The sequence below is a fragment of the Micrasema longulum genome, unplaced genomic scaffold (genome assembly GCF_059751315.1).
Source record: "Micrasema longulum isolate JH-2025_06_02 unplaced genomic scaffold, ASM5975131v1 h1tg001080l, whole genome shotgun sequence".
Classification (NCBI taxonomy): domain Eukaryota; kingdom Metazoa; phylum Arthropoda; class Insecta; order Trichoptera; family Brachycentridae; genus Micrasema; species Micrasema longulum.
Genome location: NW_028278268.1, coordinates 488,870 through 508,072, shown reverse-complemented (window position 1 = coordinate 508,072; position 19,203 = coordinate 488,870). Strand labels below are relative to the sequence as shown.

The 19,203-nt window shown below is 37.9% G+C and overlaps 1 protein-coding gene across 2 annotated transcripts; it reads right to left on the bottom strand.

Annotated features, from left to right (window-relative positions):
• Positions 1-3,524: 3,524 nt before the first annotated feature.
• On the bottom strand, positions 3,525-15,994 carry LOC148277155 (uncharacterized). Of its 2 annotated transcripts, XM_088233275.1 has the most exons (12): positions 15,392-15,570; positions 14,845-15,348; positions 12,609-13,513; positions 11,798-11,954; positions 10,034-10,222; positions 9,339-9,470; positions 8,711-8,850; positions 7,571-7,700; positions 7,064-7,165; positions 5,589-5,729; positions 4,749-4,924; positions 3,525-3,877 (listed from the first exon to the last, which is right to left on the bottom strand). In XM_088233275.1, the coding sequence occupies exons 2-12, from the start codon at positions 14,924-14,926 to the stop codon at positions 3,596-3,598; spliced, it is 2,436 nt and encodes an 811-aa protein (XP_088089401.1). In that variant the 5' UTR covers positions 14,927-15,348; positions 15,392-15,570; the 3' UTR covers positions 3,525-3,595. The 2 variants fall into 2 exon arrangements, with proteins under 2 accessions (XP_088089401.1, XP_088089400.1); XM_088233274.1 differs by having other exon boundaries at positions 14,845-15,994.
• Between the last annotated feature and the right edge of the window lie 3,209 nt (positions 15,995-19,203).

Genomic DNA, 19,203 nt, shown 5'->3' with positions numbered 1-19,203 from the left:
CGGAAGTTGATGAAAAACACATATTCGCTGCTAACTTTTTTTTCTGACGAGCATATTGAAGATATTATTATTTACAAACCTAATTCACGTAAATTAGATTATTTTGCAAAATACTGCATGAAAATTGGTCCAGTAGTTATTGAGTCTATAAAGGACAAACTTTCATTTTTATCTACGATGCGACGAGTCCGAACTCAACACAGGACTCACGTCACGTATTGGGAGAGGGTTAAGAATATTTCTTAAAAAAACAACTTATTTTTAACTCCACAGCCTGCGCATGCAAATTAAACATGTTTTGTTGATGAAGAACGATGAATCATACAATTAATTACGTTTTACTATTATCGACACAAAAGTTATCAGCGGGATCTGAGCGACCGGGCACCGGGCACCTGTCATTTGTTTATTTTTATTTTATTTTTTTTCAGAAAACATACAGTCATACACAATAAGTATTAAAAACAAAAAAAAATAACATAAAAAGACCAGTTAAGTTTTCATAAATTATGCAAAAGATATAAACATTAAATGTGACAAAAAAATAAATAAATAATAAGAATTTCAAGTGAGAAAAGAATAATTGTTGACATTTGCGTTTTCCATGGAGGTAATAAATTAAAATAGCGAATGCACACTCCGAGCCATCCACGCACACACACATGAACGCGCATATAAAACATACACGCGGCACATTTACATAGCATAAACCACTCAAGATGCACATTCAGCAACTATCCCAAATAATCGACCTCATGAAGAAATTTTCTGTACAAATGCAACGTGCAGTTAGAAATGTCTACATCGATACTGAGTCCGTTATAATTTCTACAGGTACGTCTAATGAATGAATTCGAGGTATAATCGAACGTAGCTATGCAGAAAGCAGCCAGCCATAGTTAAGTGAAACCGAGATAACAGCACTTTTGAAATGATGGAATAATCAAAAAATCTACCCAATAGTTGCAATGTTTTTGACTTTAAAAAATGATAAACAATGAAAACATTAGTTTTTTCATATATTAAAAACAAGAATCTAATTATGTATTTGACAAGTTTTAATGATTTTCAAAGCAGTATAGATTTTGCTCGTGCTGTGGGTGTTTACTGCAAATTGAGAAATGCGGTTTTTTGATCGACGCCATTTTCAGAAGATGATCATTAGAGTATTTTGTATGAAAGCGGTCTGGTTGTTTTTAGCAGAACATAGAATTGACCTTACTGCATCCGATTACATTTATATATAAAATTGTAGACTGGCTGCTTTCTGCATAACTACGTTCAATTGTTTTTACAAGTTGGTGTATAAAAAAGGGAATTTAATCTGGAATAGCGAAGAGGACAACGGAAATCAATGTTTTGTAAAAGGTACGGCGAATCAAACATATTATTTAGAATTTTGAAAAATTAAATCACACGTAAGGCGCCTTTTTTGTAGTGATTCTACATCAAAATTAATCAAAGATGCGCCGTAATAATTTTCAATGTTGCCCAAACGATATTCCAGGCTCCTTATAAATTTCTTTTGAATGTTTTTGATTTGATGAATACATACATTATACCGAGGGGACCATACTAATGAAGCGAATTCGAGTTGACTTCGCACACAAGTATAGTAAAGAAATTTGAGTGTATCTGGAGATGAGAATGGCTCGGAGATTCGTAAGATAAACCATAGAAGTCTTTCCGCCCTATCCACTATTGTATTTATGTGATCATTTTTTTGTTCTTTTACAATTTATGTATTACTTTTTTTACATTAAAGATAATTTTCCCTCACTAGGGCCTTAGGGTGTAGGGTGTCCCGTGCCGGGGGAAATATTTTGTTTAATTTTGAAACATGCCTCATCAAACATAATTTAATAATAATATCAATTATGTAACTTATGTACTGTACAAGTAGATAGATATACGTATTTATGTTTACATGTGCCTGTGTATATTATATTAATCAATTTTGTATTTTTTCGCGTTTTATATTTTTCAATTTTTGTTTATGTGTTTAATTTTTTTCATTTGTTACGCATTTTTCTTTCTATTTTATATGATTTTGTACACTCGCCAAACACAACAGCCTGACTCTGTTTTGGCAAGTTCAAGCTGAAGTGTTCTTTAAAACATAATGGAGACAGATTTCAATAGTCTAGCTGACTGGATGAGATTAAATAAATTAGGCTTGAATGTTAAAAAAACATCGTATATGATTTTTGTAAACAAACAGGACTTAAATATAAATATTTCTCTCGGAACCGGCTATATTGAAAAGACCGATGTGACTAAAAATAGCACCCGTAACTGGCGTATTGCGTGTCTATGCAATACGCTCGCTTCCTCATTCTGTTTTGTTTGCCGTCTACTACGCTACGATTCATTCCCACCTATCTTATCTATCATGTATATGGGGTTTCGCCAGCAAAAATCATATCTCGGAAATACAAGTTCTTCAGAACAGAGCTCTGAAAAACATTCTTGGACTGAGATATGAGATTCCCGTGTCAGGGATATCTACCGACAGACAAAAATACTTCCTTTCAAGGTGATGCCACTGCGTGACATAACCAATACTATTTTGAATATCATAAACTTTTCTGCTCACATAAATTTAAAATACACATTCACAACTACAATACGCGTTACCCGGGGAATCTTCGTGTGCCCAAGTTTCGCTCAACGAAGTTTGGCAGAAGGTCTTTGGAAAATATTGGCCATTCTGAATTTAATAAATTGCCCGATGAGCTAAAACACGAAAAATCGAATAAAAAATCCAGAAGTGTCGCAATTAAAAAATATTATTTAAATCTTTTTGTTAGTGATAGTTATTAATGTAATTTATATAGATGGTGTAAAGTACTGTGTTTTATGTTCTTTAAACAATAGTGTTTTCTTACTATTTCGGATGTATTAACTATGTATGATATTATGTATTGTCACAAAAATGTATCTTTTTATGTACGGTCCCAAATGAATTTCTCCAATAACTCCCGGGAGTATAATATTATATACTTTTTGTTTTATATGTTTTTTAACAATGATTAAATGACGTAAGAAAGATAAGTTTAAAGACAGACCGGGGTCTCAATTATTCATTATTTATTCAGTTTTACAATACGCCCAAGGGGCATTTACAAAAATAATATAATTAAGTACAAACATAGTAAGTAATAATTCATTAATTTCGAGAATAGGAACGAGATCATGGCTTGGGAGGACGCCAAAGAGTAAGCAAGCCCATAGAGATGCATGGAGGCTCTGTGTGGATACCATATGCTCCAACTAGGGAGCGGACATCGAATGATGATGATGATATAAATATTTATAGCTGGCAAGAATCGAACCCAGGACCTTATAAGAATGACAAGCGAATACAATACGCAATTTTTACCCTTCTATTTTTTTTTACCCGAGACTACTCTGGCTACCCATCGCATCGAAGGCACTCGTCCAGGATTCCGGGTCTATTTCAAGCAGAACTGTATTCTTCATCCGCCGGGACACTTTGTAGAAGGTAAATAAATAATCGTACATACATAAATGTATCAATTTATTAACATTATTTCGAGTACGTCCAAATTTTTTAAGACAAATTCGGGATTCTTTACATAAAATATTTTTCAACAGAGACGAAGCTGTTAAGAATTTGGGTGAATCTATAAACAAACACGAGAATCAGCAGCGGCGCGTGCGCGTCGCGGGCGCGGGGCGCCGGTGACGCGCCGGGCGAGCGCTCGGGGCCGGGGCCGGGGCCCACGGCCACCGCGAACACGGCCTCCGCCACGCCCCCCGCGCCGCGCACCAGCAGCGAGTACTCGCCGCTGTCCGCGGCCGTGGCGCTGGCGATGCTGAGGCGCGCCGTGGAGCATTGTCCTGTCGACGAGTTCTGCAAACGTCATTTCAATTTATTAGCAATAATATGGTATTCGAAGCGAAATAACTGGAGTAGCCTGTGCCATGTGTGTGAAACTTGGGAAAAAACGCAGTCGGACTTAACAGATAAACACTTTTAAAAAACGCAAAAGCAGCCTACATAGAAAATTTTATTTTAATGTTCATTCTTACGGTCCTTCCCGCGACCGGCCACACACTCCCTCTCCAGCGCTAGGCTCTCTGTCTATAGAATAGGTCAGTTACCCACCGCATAGTTGTCTGTGATAATGCGTCCATAGTGTCCCGAGAGCGGGACGGTCCTTCCCGCGACCGGCCACACTCACTCTCCAGCGCTAGGCTCTCTGTCTATAGAATAGGTCAGTTACCCACCGCATAGTTGTCTGTGATAATTCGTCCATAGTGTCCCGAGAGCGGGACGGTCCTTCCCGCGACCGGCCACACTCACTCTCCAGCGCTAGGCTCTCTGTCTATAGAATAGGTCAGTTACCCACCGCATAGTTGTCTGGGATAATGCGTCCATAGTGTCCCGAGAGCAGGACGGCCCTTCCCGCGACCGGCCACACACTCACTCACCGGCGCTAGGCTCTCTGTCTATAGAATAGGTCAGTTACCCACCGCATAGTTGTCTGTGATAATGCGTCCATAGTGTCCCGAGAGCAGGACGGCCCTTCCCGCGACCGGCCACACACTCACTCACCGGCGCTAGGCTCTCTGTCTATAGAATAGGTCAGTTACCCACCGCATAGTTGTCTGTGATAATGCGTCCATAGTGTCCCGAGAGCAGGACGGCCCTTCCCGCGACCGGCCACACACTCACTCACCGGCGCTAGGCTCTCTGTCTATAGAATAGGTCAGTTACCCACCGCATAGTTGTCTGTGATAATGCGTCCATAGTGTCCCGAGAGCGGGACAGTCCTTCCCGCGACCAGCCACACGACGCGGGAGGCGGAGGGCTGAGAGCAGTACTCGCTCTCCAGCACTAGGCTCTCCGTCTCTAGTATGGATATACTGGCGTTGCGCGGAGACACGGACGGGCCCCCTGGAACGGGAGCATAATTAGTTTCAGTAAATACATTTTTTATTGAAAGAGAAAATTCTGTGGTTATTGGCAATTTTTATTATTTATTAACAGACTATCAAACTTAATGAATATATATAAATATTTATGTATCGTATTATCATTGCTATGAAATTTTATATTTTTTTTGTTAATCCGCCCGTGACGTCACTAAGTCTCGTCGGCGAGTTGTCGTGATATTTAAAAGTAGAGCCTCGTGGCTATTAAAATAAACTAAATGTTTAAAACAATGGCTTCCCGGAAACCAGAATTCTATCACAACCACATAATATAATATAAGAAACCTATCTATTCAGTGATCACAACAAATGTCAACGCTATAATTAGTTGCTTGATTCACAAGAAACTTGTGACGTCACGTCACGTTTTCATATATTTTCTGCATAGAATTGAATGTTCTTATTTTCACTGCGTGCAAAATCATTTTTTTAAACATTTTTAAATCAAATTTCCCGTAGCGCCGAACTCCCCCATTTATTGGTTATTGTAAACACGTGTTCGCGTAAACCTGTTTCATTTCCAAGTAGTTATAAATTTCTTAATACATTTTTTAGTTTTATACCACAATAGTAAAGTTAATGTGTGGTTCAATAATTAGGTTATCCTATATATGACGAACAGTCACCTTGCGGGTGGGGCGGAGCGCCGTACAAGAGGCCCCCGTCTTGCGGGCGTCCCTGGCAGCGGTACTCCCCCCGGGACAGGTACAGGAGCCCCGCCGGGGGCGCGGCGCTGCTCGTCTGCGGGGCCCAGCAGTCCCAACTGCCTGTCATCAAATAATACAAGATGGCGTGTCAAACTCGTGAACATCAGCCCGAACTTAAATGTATCCAAATAGACTATTTAAATAATACAGTAGCATTTATGTTTAATTTCAGAAAGAAAAATATACGATTCTGATAAGATTTTCTCCTGAATTCAAATATGATTTCAGTTTTTCCCCATCACGTGTGGTTTTCAAAAAACCGTCATTTATAATTTTAAACATTCTGACTTACCTAGAACCTGGGAGTAACATTTATGAATGCTCGCCAAGGTAAATTCTCCGGTAGATTTCATAGTTTCTAAAATTTTTCATCATGCATTAGTGATCGTACCTGTGGACCCACAAACATTCCGGCTTTATCTTCAGGATCCCGTCTGTCTGACTGCTGTCTGGTGCGCCATTTCCAGCTGACGTGTAATTGTACAGTTTTTTTAGTAATCATGTTTCATGAAACAGAGACTATTGCACACCATAGTGGATGACTTTTTTTATAATGAAGCTACAGCACCATGATAATTTTAATAACGTTACCCATTTTCAGCGAGATCGATTGCCATATCTTTTTCAAAACGTTCGAACAAGTCAGCAGAGCCGGTTTCACAATACCTCGGCAAACAGAAATAGTATAAAAGTAAAGTGTACAGTTTCAAAACATATCGATGACTTTATTTAGCGCGCGTTATTCTGCGGTTGTCTGGCAGTCGGTCAACTTAGTTGATTTCCGGCAAGGCATACTATTTGTTTCATTTTTAATATAATGAATGATCAAAACTCGCTGTCTAACTCGTAGAGCGATTGATCGTCCTATTTCAACCTTCGCACATCATCCGCGTCGTTCTCCTAGCTGCCAGGGGTCGTGGCCATCTTCTCGACACGCCGCCACTGATGCTCCTGTGGCTGCCTTGATTTAATCAGTACATCTAGTGGGGAATCTTCCTCTCCTTCTACTTCTAATGACTCCTCCCGCGACCGTTTATTTTGAACACTGCTCTCGTCTTTCCTAGCGATGTGTCCGAAAAATTGAAGGACACACTTTAAACAGATGGAGGATTGTCTGTCATCGACGTTCGACAAAGATGGAAATATTTTTTCTTCTCGCGGTTCAGGGGATTCAAAGCAAACGTCTTCCTACCACATTTCGAAGACATCTATCACGGGCCTTCATAGTCCACGACTCTTCCCGATACAAGAATATGAGGAAAATCAGTGCCCTCGCTAAGCGAACTTGAAGACGTTTCTATCGTTCCATATCCTGTCTAACTCGGTCATGGCATCCTCGGCTAGCGCACATATAAACTGTACAATAATGTAGAATGAAATGAATAATATATTACCTTGCGGACATTGCAGTTTGACGGCTCCTCCGAGAGCGATCTCTACCTTCTGTCCGGATACGGTGTGATGATACGATGTTTCTTTGGTCGGTTCCACTTCATCTATAAATAACAATATCACGCTGTAATCTGAAACACTTATTCGTTTCGTTTATAACGTATTCGTAAATGAGACGTTTTATATCACAGCAAGAAGACGCATATTCGGGGGACCGCTGGTTAAACCTGAGGCGTTCGTCACACTGCGTCGATATTTCGGTAACGTGCGAGTTTTTTACAGACCAGAATCTCACCGTTGTTATCAACCTACTCATTTATCTTAACCAATATAATATAAACATATTCTGCCTACAAAAACATACCCTTTTCCAACAATAGATGTTGCAAGATTTTTCCGTATTTTGATTATCTATGGTGGGCGAAACCAGGTTTATTCAGAAAATCAAAATGCCATTTAAAATCAACTACCCGGAGGCGAGTGTCTTAGTACTTTAAAGCGGTACTTACACCTGACGTTGAGGAAGTACCCTATGGAAGAGTAGTTCCCTAGAGCGTGTGTAGCGCTGCACTTGTACCAGCCGGAGTGCTCGCGCCGGACGTTGCTGAAGTTCAGGTAGCCGTCTGTGCTCTGGGCCACCTGTGGACGGAAGAAACTTACCTTCATTGACCTTATATGTTTCGCATGTACGCGGTATTCTCGAACACCGCCTCAGGTACGGTCTCATAAAAATTGTAAGTTTGCATATTTTCAGAATAACCGAAAAGATCCGAGGTATATTTCTCCAACATCTTATCTCTTCATAGACAAAAAATAATGAACGTCTTATAAATCGAACTAAAACCCAAATTTTGTACTCTCAAGTGGAGTTTTCTACACTACCTCTTTTCAAAATAAATGGCGTAAAAATTACATTCATTTACTATCAAACATTCATGACTGAAGTAATGTATAATTGGGTATTATCATGCATAAGCATTTAGAGTGGTACGGATCGTTAACGAGTTCAGTCGTAAACTTTATAGCAGTTTGCCCTCACTTAAAATATTGCTAATTTCTTGCCTATCAATATTAAACAAACGTTAGTTCAGAGTTTACTTTTTCCGTTCCTCGATTATGCAGATGTATGTGTCACGAGTCATGACCATGATATTGAACTGATATTAAAAGCGTTTTAAAATTAGTGGCTAAGCATTAATTTTACAATTAAAACTATTGCAAATTGTTAGACATATGTAACCGAATACCGAACGCAAGTACTTTAACTCGGTATCGGACATTTCACTTCTTCACAATATGTTGAAAAATCCCACTTGGCCTTTTTATCCGAGAGAGCTCTTCCAACCTTTATCACAACGTAAGGTATTTCTTTATTCTCCTCTATTACGTAAGTAGCTGCTCGAATGTGAAATAATCTACCCTCTAACGTCAGAAATACTTTCACCATATTAGTTGCTCAAATCCAACGTGCTGATACGATTTATTATATTAGCAGTCAATACAAATATGCATTGATAATAATTTCAAAAATGTAGGAGCGAGAATTAAAACAAAAGGAGGGGAGGAAAGGAGGAGTTTGAATTTATTAGATATACGGTGACCACCAACCACCACAATGAAGCATCATATAATTGTTCCGAGTTACCTACCGGAGGATCCATCTCGTCCTTTCTCCATCTCGGGTGCGCGGGAGGATTGCTGTCCACTTCACAGCGGAGAGACACGGCGGACCCTTCGCGGAGCGGGAACCCGAAACCAGGTACGCGGCTGATTCCGAACCTCGGGGCGTCTGGACCCAAATAAACAACCATGATTTTATTAAATATTTCGCTTCAATTAAATTCACTTTGATTTGAAAGAGAATTATCTTTCAAATCAAAGTGCGCAATTTCGTATATTTTTCATTATAAAGAATTCCAGAATAGGCGTTTATATAAATAAAAAATAAAAATAATAAAGTGGCACCCTACGTGGGGTTTCGGAAGAGCACTCCTCCCATCGACCGGTTACACAAAACGATTATTATAAATACAGAATATTATTCAAAATGTAATCATAGAATCTAGGCAAAAGACAAACAAACAAATCAAACAATAAATAAAGTAGTAGAAACAAAGGCAGGATTGGTGTGGGGTTATTTCATTTATCTAATATCGGTAATAGTCTAGAAGAGAGGTGAGGAAATATGATCTGCAGAGACAAAATAATGTTAAGAAGAGTTAAAATATCGTTCACATTGCTAATGCTAATTTTTACTCCAGTAGTCGACGTACTTACATTGGACGTGCAGCAGAGTGGAAGCAGTTAGCGGAGAGGCCAGAGCGGGGTGAGTGGCGATGCACGAGATGGTTATATTGTGGTGAGCCCTCCTTACTGTGAAACTTGCGATGGATATTGTGGTTGCGCCATCTACCGAATAAAATAACGTGGGTAACAATTAGATTGACAAGTCCACAATATTATGGCAGAAGAGGACCAGCTCACTGCCTTATACGGTAGTAGTAGGGAATATTTGAGTGTGGATCTCTGATCTGGGCGCATATCGAGTTAAAGTACTTCGATAAATTGGAGATGCAGAACAAAAATTCCGAGGTATTTTTACTTAAGAAAGTATGGATACAAGCCGTGGTTGTGCTCGTCAGACTTCATACTGGGAACGTTTGGCTAGAGTAGTTGGAAAAACGATCAACTTAGATGAAATAGAGAATATTTTTCTGTATGTTCCTGATGACATCGGCGTTTTACCTTCCCGCTCGCAGAATCAGCCTGCCAATGGTAATGCCAGTAGGAAGAGCAATGTCTTCACTCAAACGTTTCACTTCGGATAAAGACATCTTTCATGTTACTGAAAAAAAGTTCAGAGAGGATAGCTTCCCTTTATTTCCCACATACAAGTTGTTTTGTTATTTTTTTTCGTATAATGTATGGGTTGAAATATGTGTTTCGTAATGTACATGAAATTTGTAGTTTACCGTCCGTGGCGGTGGTAGAGTGAGAGACGTGCGCCAGTTGCGTCGGCTCCCAGTGCAGACGCGCGTGGGGACGTCCTCTATCCGCGCGACAGGAGAGAACCAGCTCGCTGCCTTCCCTGGCGGGAAGGAACACGTTCCCGGGGTCCAGGCGGCGCCCGGACACCTCCAAATAAGGTGCGGAAGGAGGCTCTGTAATTCAAATACAATACGATTGTCTCAGCATAAGTATCAGGGCCGCATTAAGAGATCCAAGGTCCGTAGGCCTCCAGGAATCGGGGGACTCTTTATAGTTACTGAGCTAATTAAGCACTATTCTCATACATATTTACAAACGCAGCAAAGGGGGACATGCATCAACGAATGTTATGACTTTTCAAATCTAGGAAAGCTTAAAACAGTGGATGCAGCTCATAAACCCGTCATAACCTGTGAAGATTTGTTATTTTGAATATTTTTAAAACCATTCTTAAGCACTAGAATCCAATACGTCCATGCGCTCTGCAGCTGAAGGACGTGTTGTTGTCTACCTCCTATTTTAGTAAACGGTTTATTTTATATTTAAAGAATAGCTCAAATGACTTGACTATTTCTTACCGTCCATATACTCCGTAGCTACAAGACGTCTGTAATACGATCTTGGTAAAAACGAGGAACCAGAATCCCAACCTTCCCTCCTTGCCACCTGTAGCTGCATGTCGTGTTGGGGTATTTATTGTACAGCGCGCTTGGGGTGATTTTCACAATTATTTTATTATTTATTTATTTCACAGAAAGAAACAATCAACAATGTTTACATAACATAAATATGAATTCTTTTTCTTCTTCTTCTTATCAGCCCGTTTCTCTCCACTGCTGGATATAGGCCTCTTCCAATGTTTTTACATGTTTTTCTGTCCTGGGCACTCTGTTTCCATCCATGGCCCACGAGTTCGACGACGTCGTCAGGCCGTCTTCTCTGTGGTCTCCCAACTTTTCTTTTTCTTTCGTAGGGTCTCCAGTTTAGTATTCTGGGGGTCCACCTATCGACTTCTTGTCTCGCCACACGACCCGCCCACTGGCATTTTTGTATTTTTGTCTTCCCATTCTTTCTGCGATATCGGTCACCTCGGTACGGCGTCTTATCTCATCATTCCTTATTCGGTCTCCTTCTATAGACCGCTGAGTGCACTTAATTTTGTGAACACTTATTAAATATGAATTATTATTATTATTATAAATTAATTATCCAACTATACTAGAAATATTTTTTTATTTAATTTATATTTTTTGAGACGAAGTCCCAACTCCATAAGACCAAAGTCGTATGTTTAGTTGGGAGGAAATATAAACTAAAACATCATAAACAAATACCAAACAAGACGAAAAAATCGTTAAAAAAATGCAATGCACATCAATATACTTGTAAAAAAGACAAAAAATCGATTTACATGAAAAGAAAAATCACATATTTTAAAAATCATCGAGAAGTTTCCCACTCGAATCCCTTCCCCCAAGGAAAATCGAGTCCTTAACCCCTCTCTTGAAAATAGGTTTTGTCCTTGAGAGCTGGATATCCTCTTCCAAAATATAGAACACTCTCAGTGCGATAAAGGAGAGGTGCCTCAGGCCAACAGTCCTGCGGGTTTTGGGTATGGCATTATTCATGCTCTGGGAAAATCTCGTAAGAACATTTTACTGAGATCTCTCTTCATTGTTTGACCAGAAGTGTACGTATATGTCAAAAATAAAATGAAAGTCAAATATAATGCGAATTTTCGTACATACCCATGACGACAACGTTAATGGTGCTAGTCGCGTGTCTTCCATCAGCCAGGGTACCCCGGCACTGCCAAGTTCCGGAATGTTCCCTGCCCACCCGACCGATCACCAAGTGACGGGAGTCCAGCGTCTGATACAGCTTCTTGTCCACCAGAGATATTGCCTATAATGAAAAGATACTGTGCAATCATCTTCCATCCCATATAAATATGTCTGCGGGACTCGCCAGGAAACGAATACCCGCTGTCATCTGTCCCGTCTTAGATACAGTGCAGAAATTGAATCACTCATTTTTTGTACGTAAACGATATATGACAAAACTTTAAAATTACTGATGTCAAATTGCTGACAGCCAGGAAAATAAAATATGACCTCGATTCTCAAAGAATAGAAGGAAGTGAAGTGAAAACTGGACAATTAATTTATGCATGTAACTAGTATCACCCTTAATAACACGGCCGGTTCAATTACACAGTCATTTACTCAGATTCAGCCAGTAACTCTCGCGCTTCATTACCAAATCTGTACTATTCAACATGTAATAAACATCAACATTGGATAATAATCCCAAAAAATAAAGTAAACTGTTGTACTGAGTCATCGTAACCGTAAACGCTCGACACCTTATCTATTCGAGATGCTTCGGTATCACTCGAAAATACGATTCCCGTTTGGGATGTTTCAGAATCACTCAGGCGTTCGTTATTAATTAGCGCTGTTTTTTTGTAACGCCACAAAATCGGCCCTGCTAACGTCAATATGCATCAATATACTTGTTTAAATGTTAAAATCTTGCATAAATAGTTGGTCTACGAACCTCATTGTCTCGGAACCATGACACGGAAGTGATTTCTTCTGGCAGTCTGCACACAACCACTTTCTTCATATCCAGCGCTGCCAACAACTCCTCTGTATCGTTGCTGGCAGATAAATCATTAGTGAACTGCCTCCAATCGTTGCCATCTGCCTGATAATTATCTAAATCGTAATCATCAGTAGAATTCCTTGACGATAAATCGTCACCATCGTAAGATTCTGGCCCATCGTTTACTTGTTTTTTATCATTTGTTTTTCGTTGGATTTTGTCATCTCCAAAAGGCGTTTCATCAGGAATAAACTCACTCGGATGTATTAATACGTCGTCTATGTATGATTTCGCTTTGCCTTCATGTAAAAAGGGCTTTTGCGTTAATGTGTCTTTGAGGTCAGTTTCCGATTTGATAACGTCACTCATACCACTTCTAATGTGGAGAACTGTATCGCCGGTTATATCTTTTGTGGTTTTTTGAGTTGTCGGCTTGAAATCGAGAGTAACGTCTCGTTTTTTGCGCTTTTCGTTTGTATCTTCGGCGATTCTGTCGAAATAGGTATCTCTGTAGTAATGCTTATCTTCGGAAGATTCTTCGAGCGTTCCTTCGTCGGATTCGTTTTCGTCTTCGACGCTTCTTTTGATTTTAAAATTGACATCATCGTTGATATTACTACTGTTTTCGATCAAATTGAAATCTTTACCAACGTCCGCAGCGAATATTTGGTCGAATTCAATATCGACGCTACTGTAGTAATCGTCAATATTCTGTTCGAGGGATTTCGTTGTTTTTTCGCCGTCGAATTCTTTACGATTTTCGCCAAAATCTTCCAAGTTCTGGGCCATAAAATCAGTTGTACTTTTTGTAACGAAATTATCGATACCGTCCAAATTCTCCAGACTCTCCAATTGACCTAAAATTAAACAAATAACTAGTGATATACTTTTATCTCATGCATATGGCACTGCACTACTGCACCACTGCATTTGGAGCATCTCGATCATCTGTTACACGAATGCGAGGTGATCAGTCTTACACTTTACGTGCCGGTCTAAGGTCTATTTGTTATTACAAGTATTTCCAAATAAACAAACCAGCTGCGTGATATCCGACAGAGAATAGCCTATTTTACACGTGTAAATAAAATTGAGGTGGATTGACATTTACCATTTAAGATTAGTTTGTACTTTTTTTTTCTCTCCATAAAACTCCATAATTAATGATTTTGATAAAAAAATATCAATAAAAACGCCTCGGTTAACATATTACAATATTATTATAAACTTAACAAGGTGCGAAAGTTTTCACGGTCACTGTTATCAAAGAACAGGCATTTGCCCGTATAGGAACCGATTGCAACATTAGGCATACTAATATTTCTGGCTTGCCGACCCTTCATATACTGAGCCTACTCCTAGTACAAGCAGAATTTGCCAGAGTGTTTTTTGTGCCATTTTTGTAACAATGTATGTATAAACTAATAAATAAATCAAATAAATAAATATGTTTCTTTTTTGGCTGATCCCGTGAGTGCTGGATTTGTTCTAACGTTTCAGCTACGATTGCAGGAGCCATCTTCAGGGTAAACTGTATGTTTTGTATCAAAAAGTATGTGTTTAAGTACTAGTAAGCTCTTTAACTTCACTAAAATCAACAGATGGAAGAATTGAAGAAATATGCATATTCAAACAAAGGCCCAATGGTGAATGTTACACAGCGTGCCACTTAAACCAGCCAACGACAGGTCATAAGGCCAGTAAACTCCTAGACTTCCATATTCCCTTCTCAAAAATGTTCTCCATCTTTGTTATAATTTGTAAACAACAATTTTATTTCATAATACGTATTGGATTTTTATTTACACAAGTCTTAAAAGTAACTACAATAGGAACTGTCCTGCCGATCCAGAACTCTTTGGCCTGCCAAAGGGCCCGTCCAGGGTAGAGGCCTAATACGGTATAAATACGTATAAAAAACGCCACACATGGCCATAGTGCGAGGACTGTGGCGGACGCGACAAATGGATGTTCGAGGCCAAAGATTTCTGACTCGTCCGTTTGGCCCGACTGTTAAAACGATTAAGTGGCCTTGTTCCATATCGTAATATCGCCTCCATTGGTACTGTCATATTATATTTTGTATGTGTTTATGTGAATGTTGCTAATATTTTGTTATTGTTCAAAAATATACGTAAACATTAAACATAACATTCGTCAAAGAAATAATATACAATGTACAACTTACACGATGTTTTGATGAGAAATGAACATAACATCAATATAATCATCTTCTGTCCTCTTGTTAGCGAAGCAGTAGATTGGCTCATTGTTAATCCTTTTCTAGTCACTGAATAACTCTAATAAAACTCTTAACATTTACTTTGCAAAGAAGAAATAAAAACAAATTTTTTGAGGCAACCCATTTATGATTAAACACTGACTCGATCTACAACTAGTTTCGGTCGAAATACACAAATATATAACAATGATAAATAAAACACTCACAACTATTGTTGAAACAAACAAATTGTTATTTTTTCTTTCACAGTTTGATTTTTGAAGCAGAGAAACAGCGAGCTACCGCATTCTTACTTTTATTTCAAAGTATTATTTTTCATTATTATTATTATTATTATTATTAAATTTACCAGAAATTCTCAGATATCCAAACTCAACGAGAGATTTGAGGATATCGTAGCGGCGAGTACAGTATTCTGGAGAAGCTTCACGTAGCTTGGAGCGGTGATTACTGAATTTTGGAAGAGATTCACAAAGCTCAAAGCGGTGATTACTTTATTTTTTGGGAGATTAACAAAACTCGAAGCGGTGATTACTTAATGTTTGAAGAGATTCACAAAACTCGAAGCGGTGATGACTAAATGCGGGAGGAGATTCACAAACCTCGAAGCGGTGATTACGTAATATTTGAGGAGATTCACAAAACTCGAAGCGGTGATTACTTAATGTTTGAAGAGATTCACAAAACTCGAAGCGGTGATGACTGAATGCGAGAGGAGATTCGCAAAAAGTTTTATTATGACCAGCGCGTTTATAACTTAGATAAAATATACCGTGATTTTATAAGAAAGTGAAGGGTTTTGAGACGATTCGTCTCGAGGGATTTGTATTTGGATTCGCCTCGCGTGAAGTGCGGGGAGGAAAGAGTGAGATAGAGCGTGGGAGTGAGAGGAAGAATTTACATGAGTAAAACGGAGTCACATTTTACTTGACGCTCGGTACGAAAGCGGACAGTATTTGCGGGCGGACAAACATCGCCGGGGATACATGAACATTCATGCAACGCATTTTGTGTTTTACAGTTCAATTAATTAGCAAGTTAATATCGCACGTGTTATTTTTCATTGGATCTTGAAATGCTTCGACTGCAAGTTGATCTGTAACAAAATAAAACATATTAGTATTTATGATGCGAGATTACATACAGAATCAGAGTATGACTAAGCCGGTGGCTGATTTGTACAAAGTAGGCGACTTTTACATGCTAGTCAATTCGGCCCTTTGGGTATCCGTGAATCTGTTCTCTTGGCCCTTTTTAACTGGCCCTATGGACCTCAGTCGGTCGGCTCTACGAGCCTCGGTTAATTAAAAATAAAATGAAAGGCCAAGACGACAGATTCATTAATGCCCATATATACATAAAATAAACTTAAATCAACCTTGGAAAATACATGTTTGTCGCAAGAAGCCAAACTAACAGTTCACATTGGAGTCTTAGCCCCGACTCTGACGTATGGAAGTGAAGTATGGACTTGGAAAAACAGGGACAAGTATGCTGAAGGCTGTCGAAATTCGTTTTCTCAGGCAAATGTGTGGTAAAACTATGAACGACAGATGCGCATGTTGAAATCCGTACATTATGTAAGGTCGAAATAAGCATTATCGACTTTTGCCGATTTTTCGAGAAAGGGGCTCTGCGTCGGTTTGGACATGTAGAGCGAATGGACAGCGAAAAAACGGCAAAAATTATTTACAATGCGAATTTTCATGGATGCAGAAATAGAGGAAGACCGAGAAAGACATGGCATGACCGAATCCAACAAATACTTGAAGATGGCCATGTCAAAAGTCGGAATAAGCGGTGCACCTGCATGAGAAGATGTACGAATGTAGAGGAAGCGAGAACTGTATGCAAAGATACAGCGTTCTATCCTCTCTGTCAACCCTTACGGGAAAACGGCGTGGTGGTTTGTTTGTTCAATACATGAAATAAAAATTTCGCAAGAAAATTTGAACGACTTTCAAACTTTTCGACTTGTCCTTTTTCCATTACCATCTCTTTAGCTTAACGGTGACAAATTACGTTGAAACCATACCCCAAATCGGCAAATGAAAGCTAATACACGAAGATACTGAAAATCTTTAACAAAATAACCTTTTTCATTATTTGTGTAAAAGACACCAGCGCAGCGCCGCGATTATGAACGCTGTCTTTATCGATACATATCGAGACGGTATAAAGTAACATCGATATTCATGTACAAAAATGTGTGTTCCATGAAAATTGAAAGTATCTTCGTCGGTAGCCTGTTATTGAACATGTTCAGAAAAAATAAATTGTAAACGTATTTTATTTTTCTTACGGAAAACTGAATTTTACTTTGTAAACTTCCCATGCGGGCCGGGCTTTCAATTTTAGCCTTAGAAGAACAATTAAATACCAAATATTTATACTTAAAATTAGTATTTAATATTTATACTCATAGTTAGTACTATAGTCCATAAAATATAGCTTGATTAAATTGACAGCTGTCAAACTAATATCACTAGTGATGGGAAATTACTGATCACTGATCAAATCGATTTTATCAGTTTTTTCATGCAAAAATGAAACTCTGTTTCCGAAAATTGATATAAACACGCAAAAACAAGCCTATTATAGAGTGTTTAACACAAATATTCACCAAAAAATAAGACATTTATACTTTTTTTCATGAACAACATCTAATGAATTATTTTTTTATTCGATCAATTTACATTTATCAATTTGTCTCATCTCTAACATTTTTTGCAAAATGATGTAACCTTGTAAGAACGTCGTTAATAATTAGGTTTATTTTAGTTTTTTTTAGTTTTAAAGCTGATTTTATATATTTATGTTGATTTATATGTTTAAAAAAATAAATGAACATGCCAGATACGAATGATTTTCCGTGTGTCAATACAAATCACTCCTTAGACGTTACTACACAGTTAAGTCGTCACTTTTGCTGACAACTGTCATTTTGGAATGGTCAAGCTATATTTTAAGGAATATAGTTTAAAATTAAAATGATTTATTTTTAATTATCGTGTCTTGAAACTATTGCAGTATGGGATGCGCGAAAGAGACAGCACTAAGTGGTGCCGGTCCGCATGATGCGACGCGTTAAAAAGAGACGCGAGATACTAGAAAATCGATAGTACGGAGAGCGCACAGTGTGACAAATCTCATATAAAATTCGACAAAATTCATTTATAAGTTTTGAGAATTCTTTCGCCGATTTTTGACATTTCAGAAAGCTTTAATCATCGTATTGATTGATTTGGTGTTTATTTCGTAGAACTCCATATTTAAACTTATTATATAATAAATTACTGAACCCTTTTTTTTATTTTTACATAATATTTTGAAGGCAAATGGCATAAACTTAATATACTCGAACAATTGGAAGTTAATAAATAATATCTAAAGAACCCCAACTTAGTAGCCGCTCGATTGTGGAATATTCTACCCACTAATGTTAGAGACGCCCCTTCTTTATTTACATTTAAATCAAGATTAAAATGTCTCTATCAAAATATTTAAAGTTCCTTTATCCTTCTTTTTTCCTTCCTATCCCCTCTCCTCTCTTCATAGTATAGTGTTTTTTTTTTCAAATATTTTTATTTTGCTAATCTTTGTTTAATTTTTGTATAAAATTGTAAGATTCAATGTGTCCATGTATTTATAATTTTCTCAAACTGAACGGTTTGGGTAGGTAGGAAAAAATTGCCTTAAGGCAATATGCCCGCCCTTATATGTATATATATTGTATATGTATATAAAGTGTCAAATAAATAAATAAACTTTAAAATACTAAATAAACAAACCGACCAACAATCTTCACCACTATAAAACATATATTATAACACTGTTATTCTTCACCGTGTCCCTTCATGTACACGCTTGCATGATGTGTTATTAATAGATTAATCATTTTACAATCGCAAATATATTTTTAGAAATTCTTAAAAATACAAATATTGAATAAAAATACATTTATGTTTATATAAATTTCTTCATAATATTTCAATAATGTATTGAAATTAAAAATAACTCCAACCTATGATAATTGTATTAGTATGTTTTCCAAAATAATTATCGAAACATATAAAACTACAAAGCTTCATTAATTATCTCACAATACATACTCCTACACGTATGTCAATAAATACTTACTTGAATTCAATTTTTTCCTAAATTCAAATATAAATACCTAAATTCCCCATTACTTATTAACCTTTCCCTTACTGTCCTAAAAACACCCTCAAGATGCGGCGCTGTGTAGTCACTACGTGTTTATAAAATAAAAGATTTAAAAAAAAGGAAAAATGAAATATTTAT

Coding starts and splice junctions, on each gene's coding strand:
- LOC148277155 (XM_088233274.1), bottom strand. CDS start 14,926: ATGAGCCAATCTACTGCTTCGCTAACAAGAGGACAGAAGATGATTATA. Junction 8,851..9,338: donor CACTCTGCTGCACGTCCAAT/GTAAGTACGTCG, acceptor ATTTGGGTCCAG/ACGCCCCGAGGTTCGGAATC. Junction 4,925..5,588: donor CGCTCCGCCCCACCCGCAAG/GTGACTGTTCGT, acceptor CTCCCGTTCCAG/GGGGCCCGTCCGTGTCTCCG.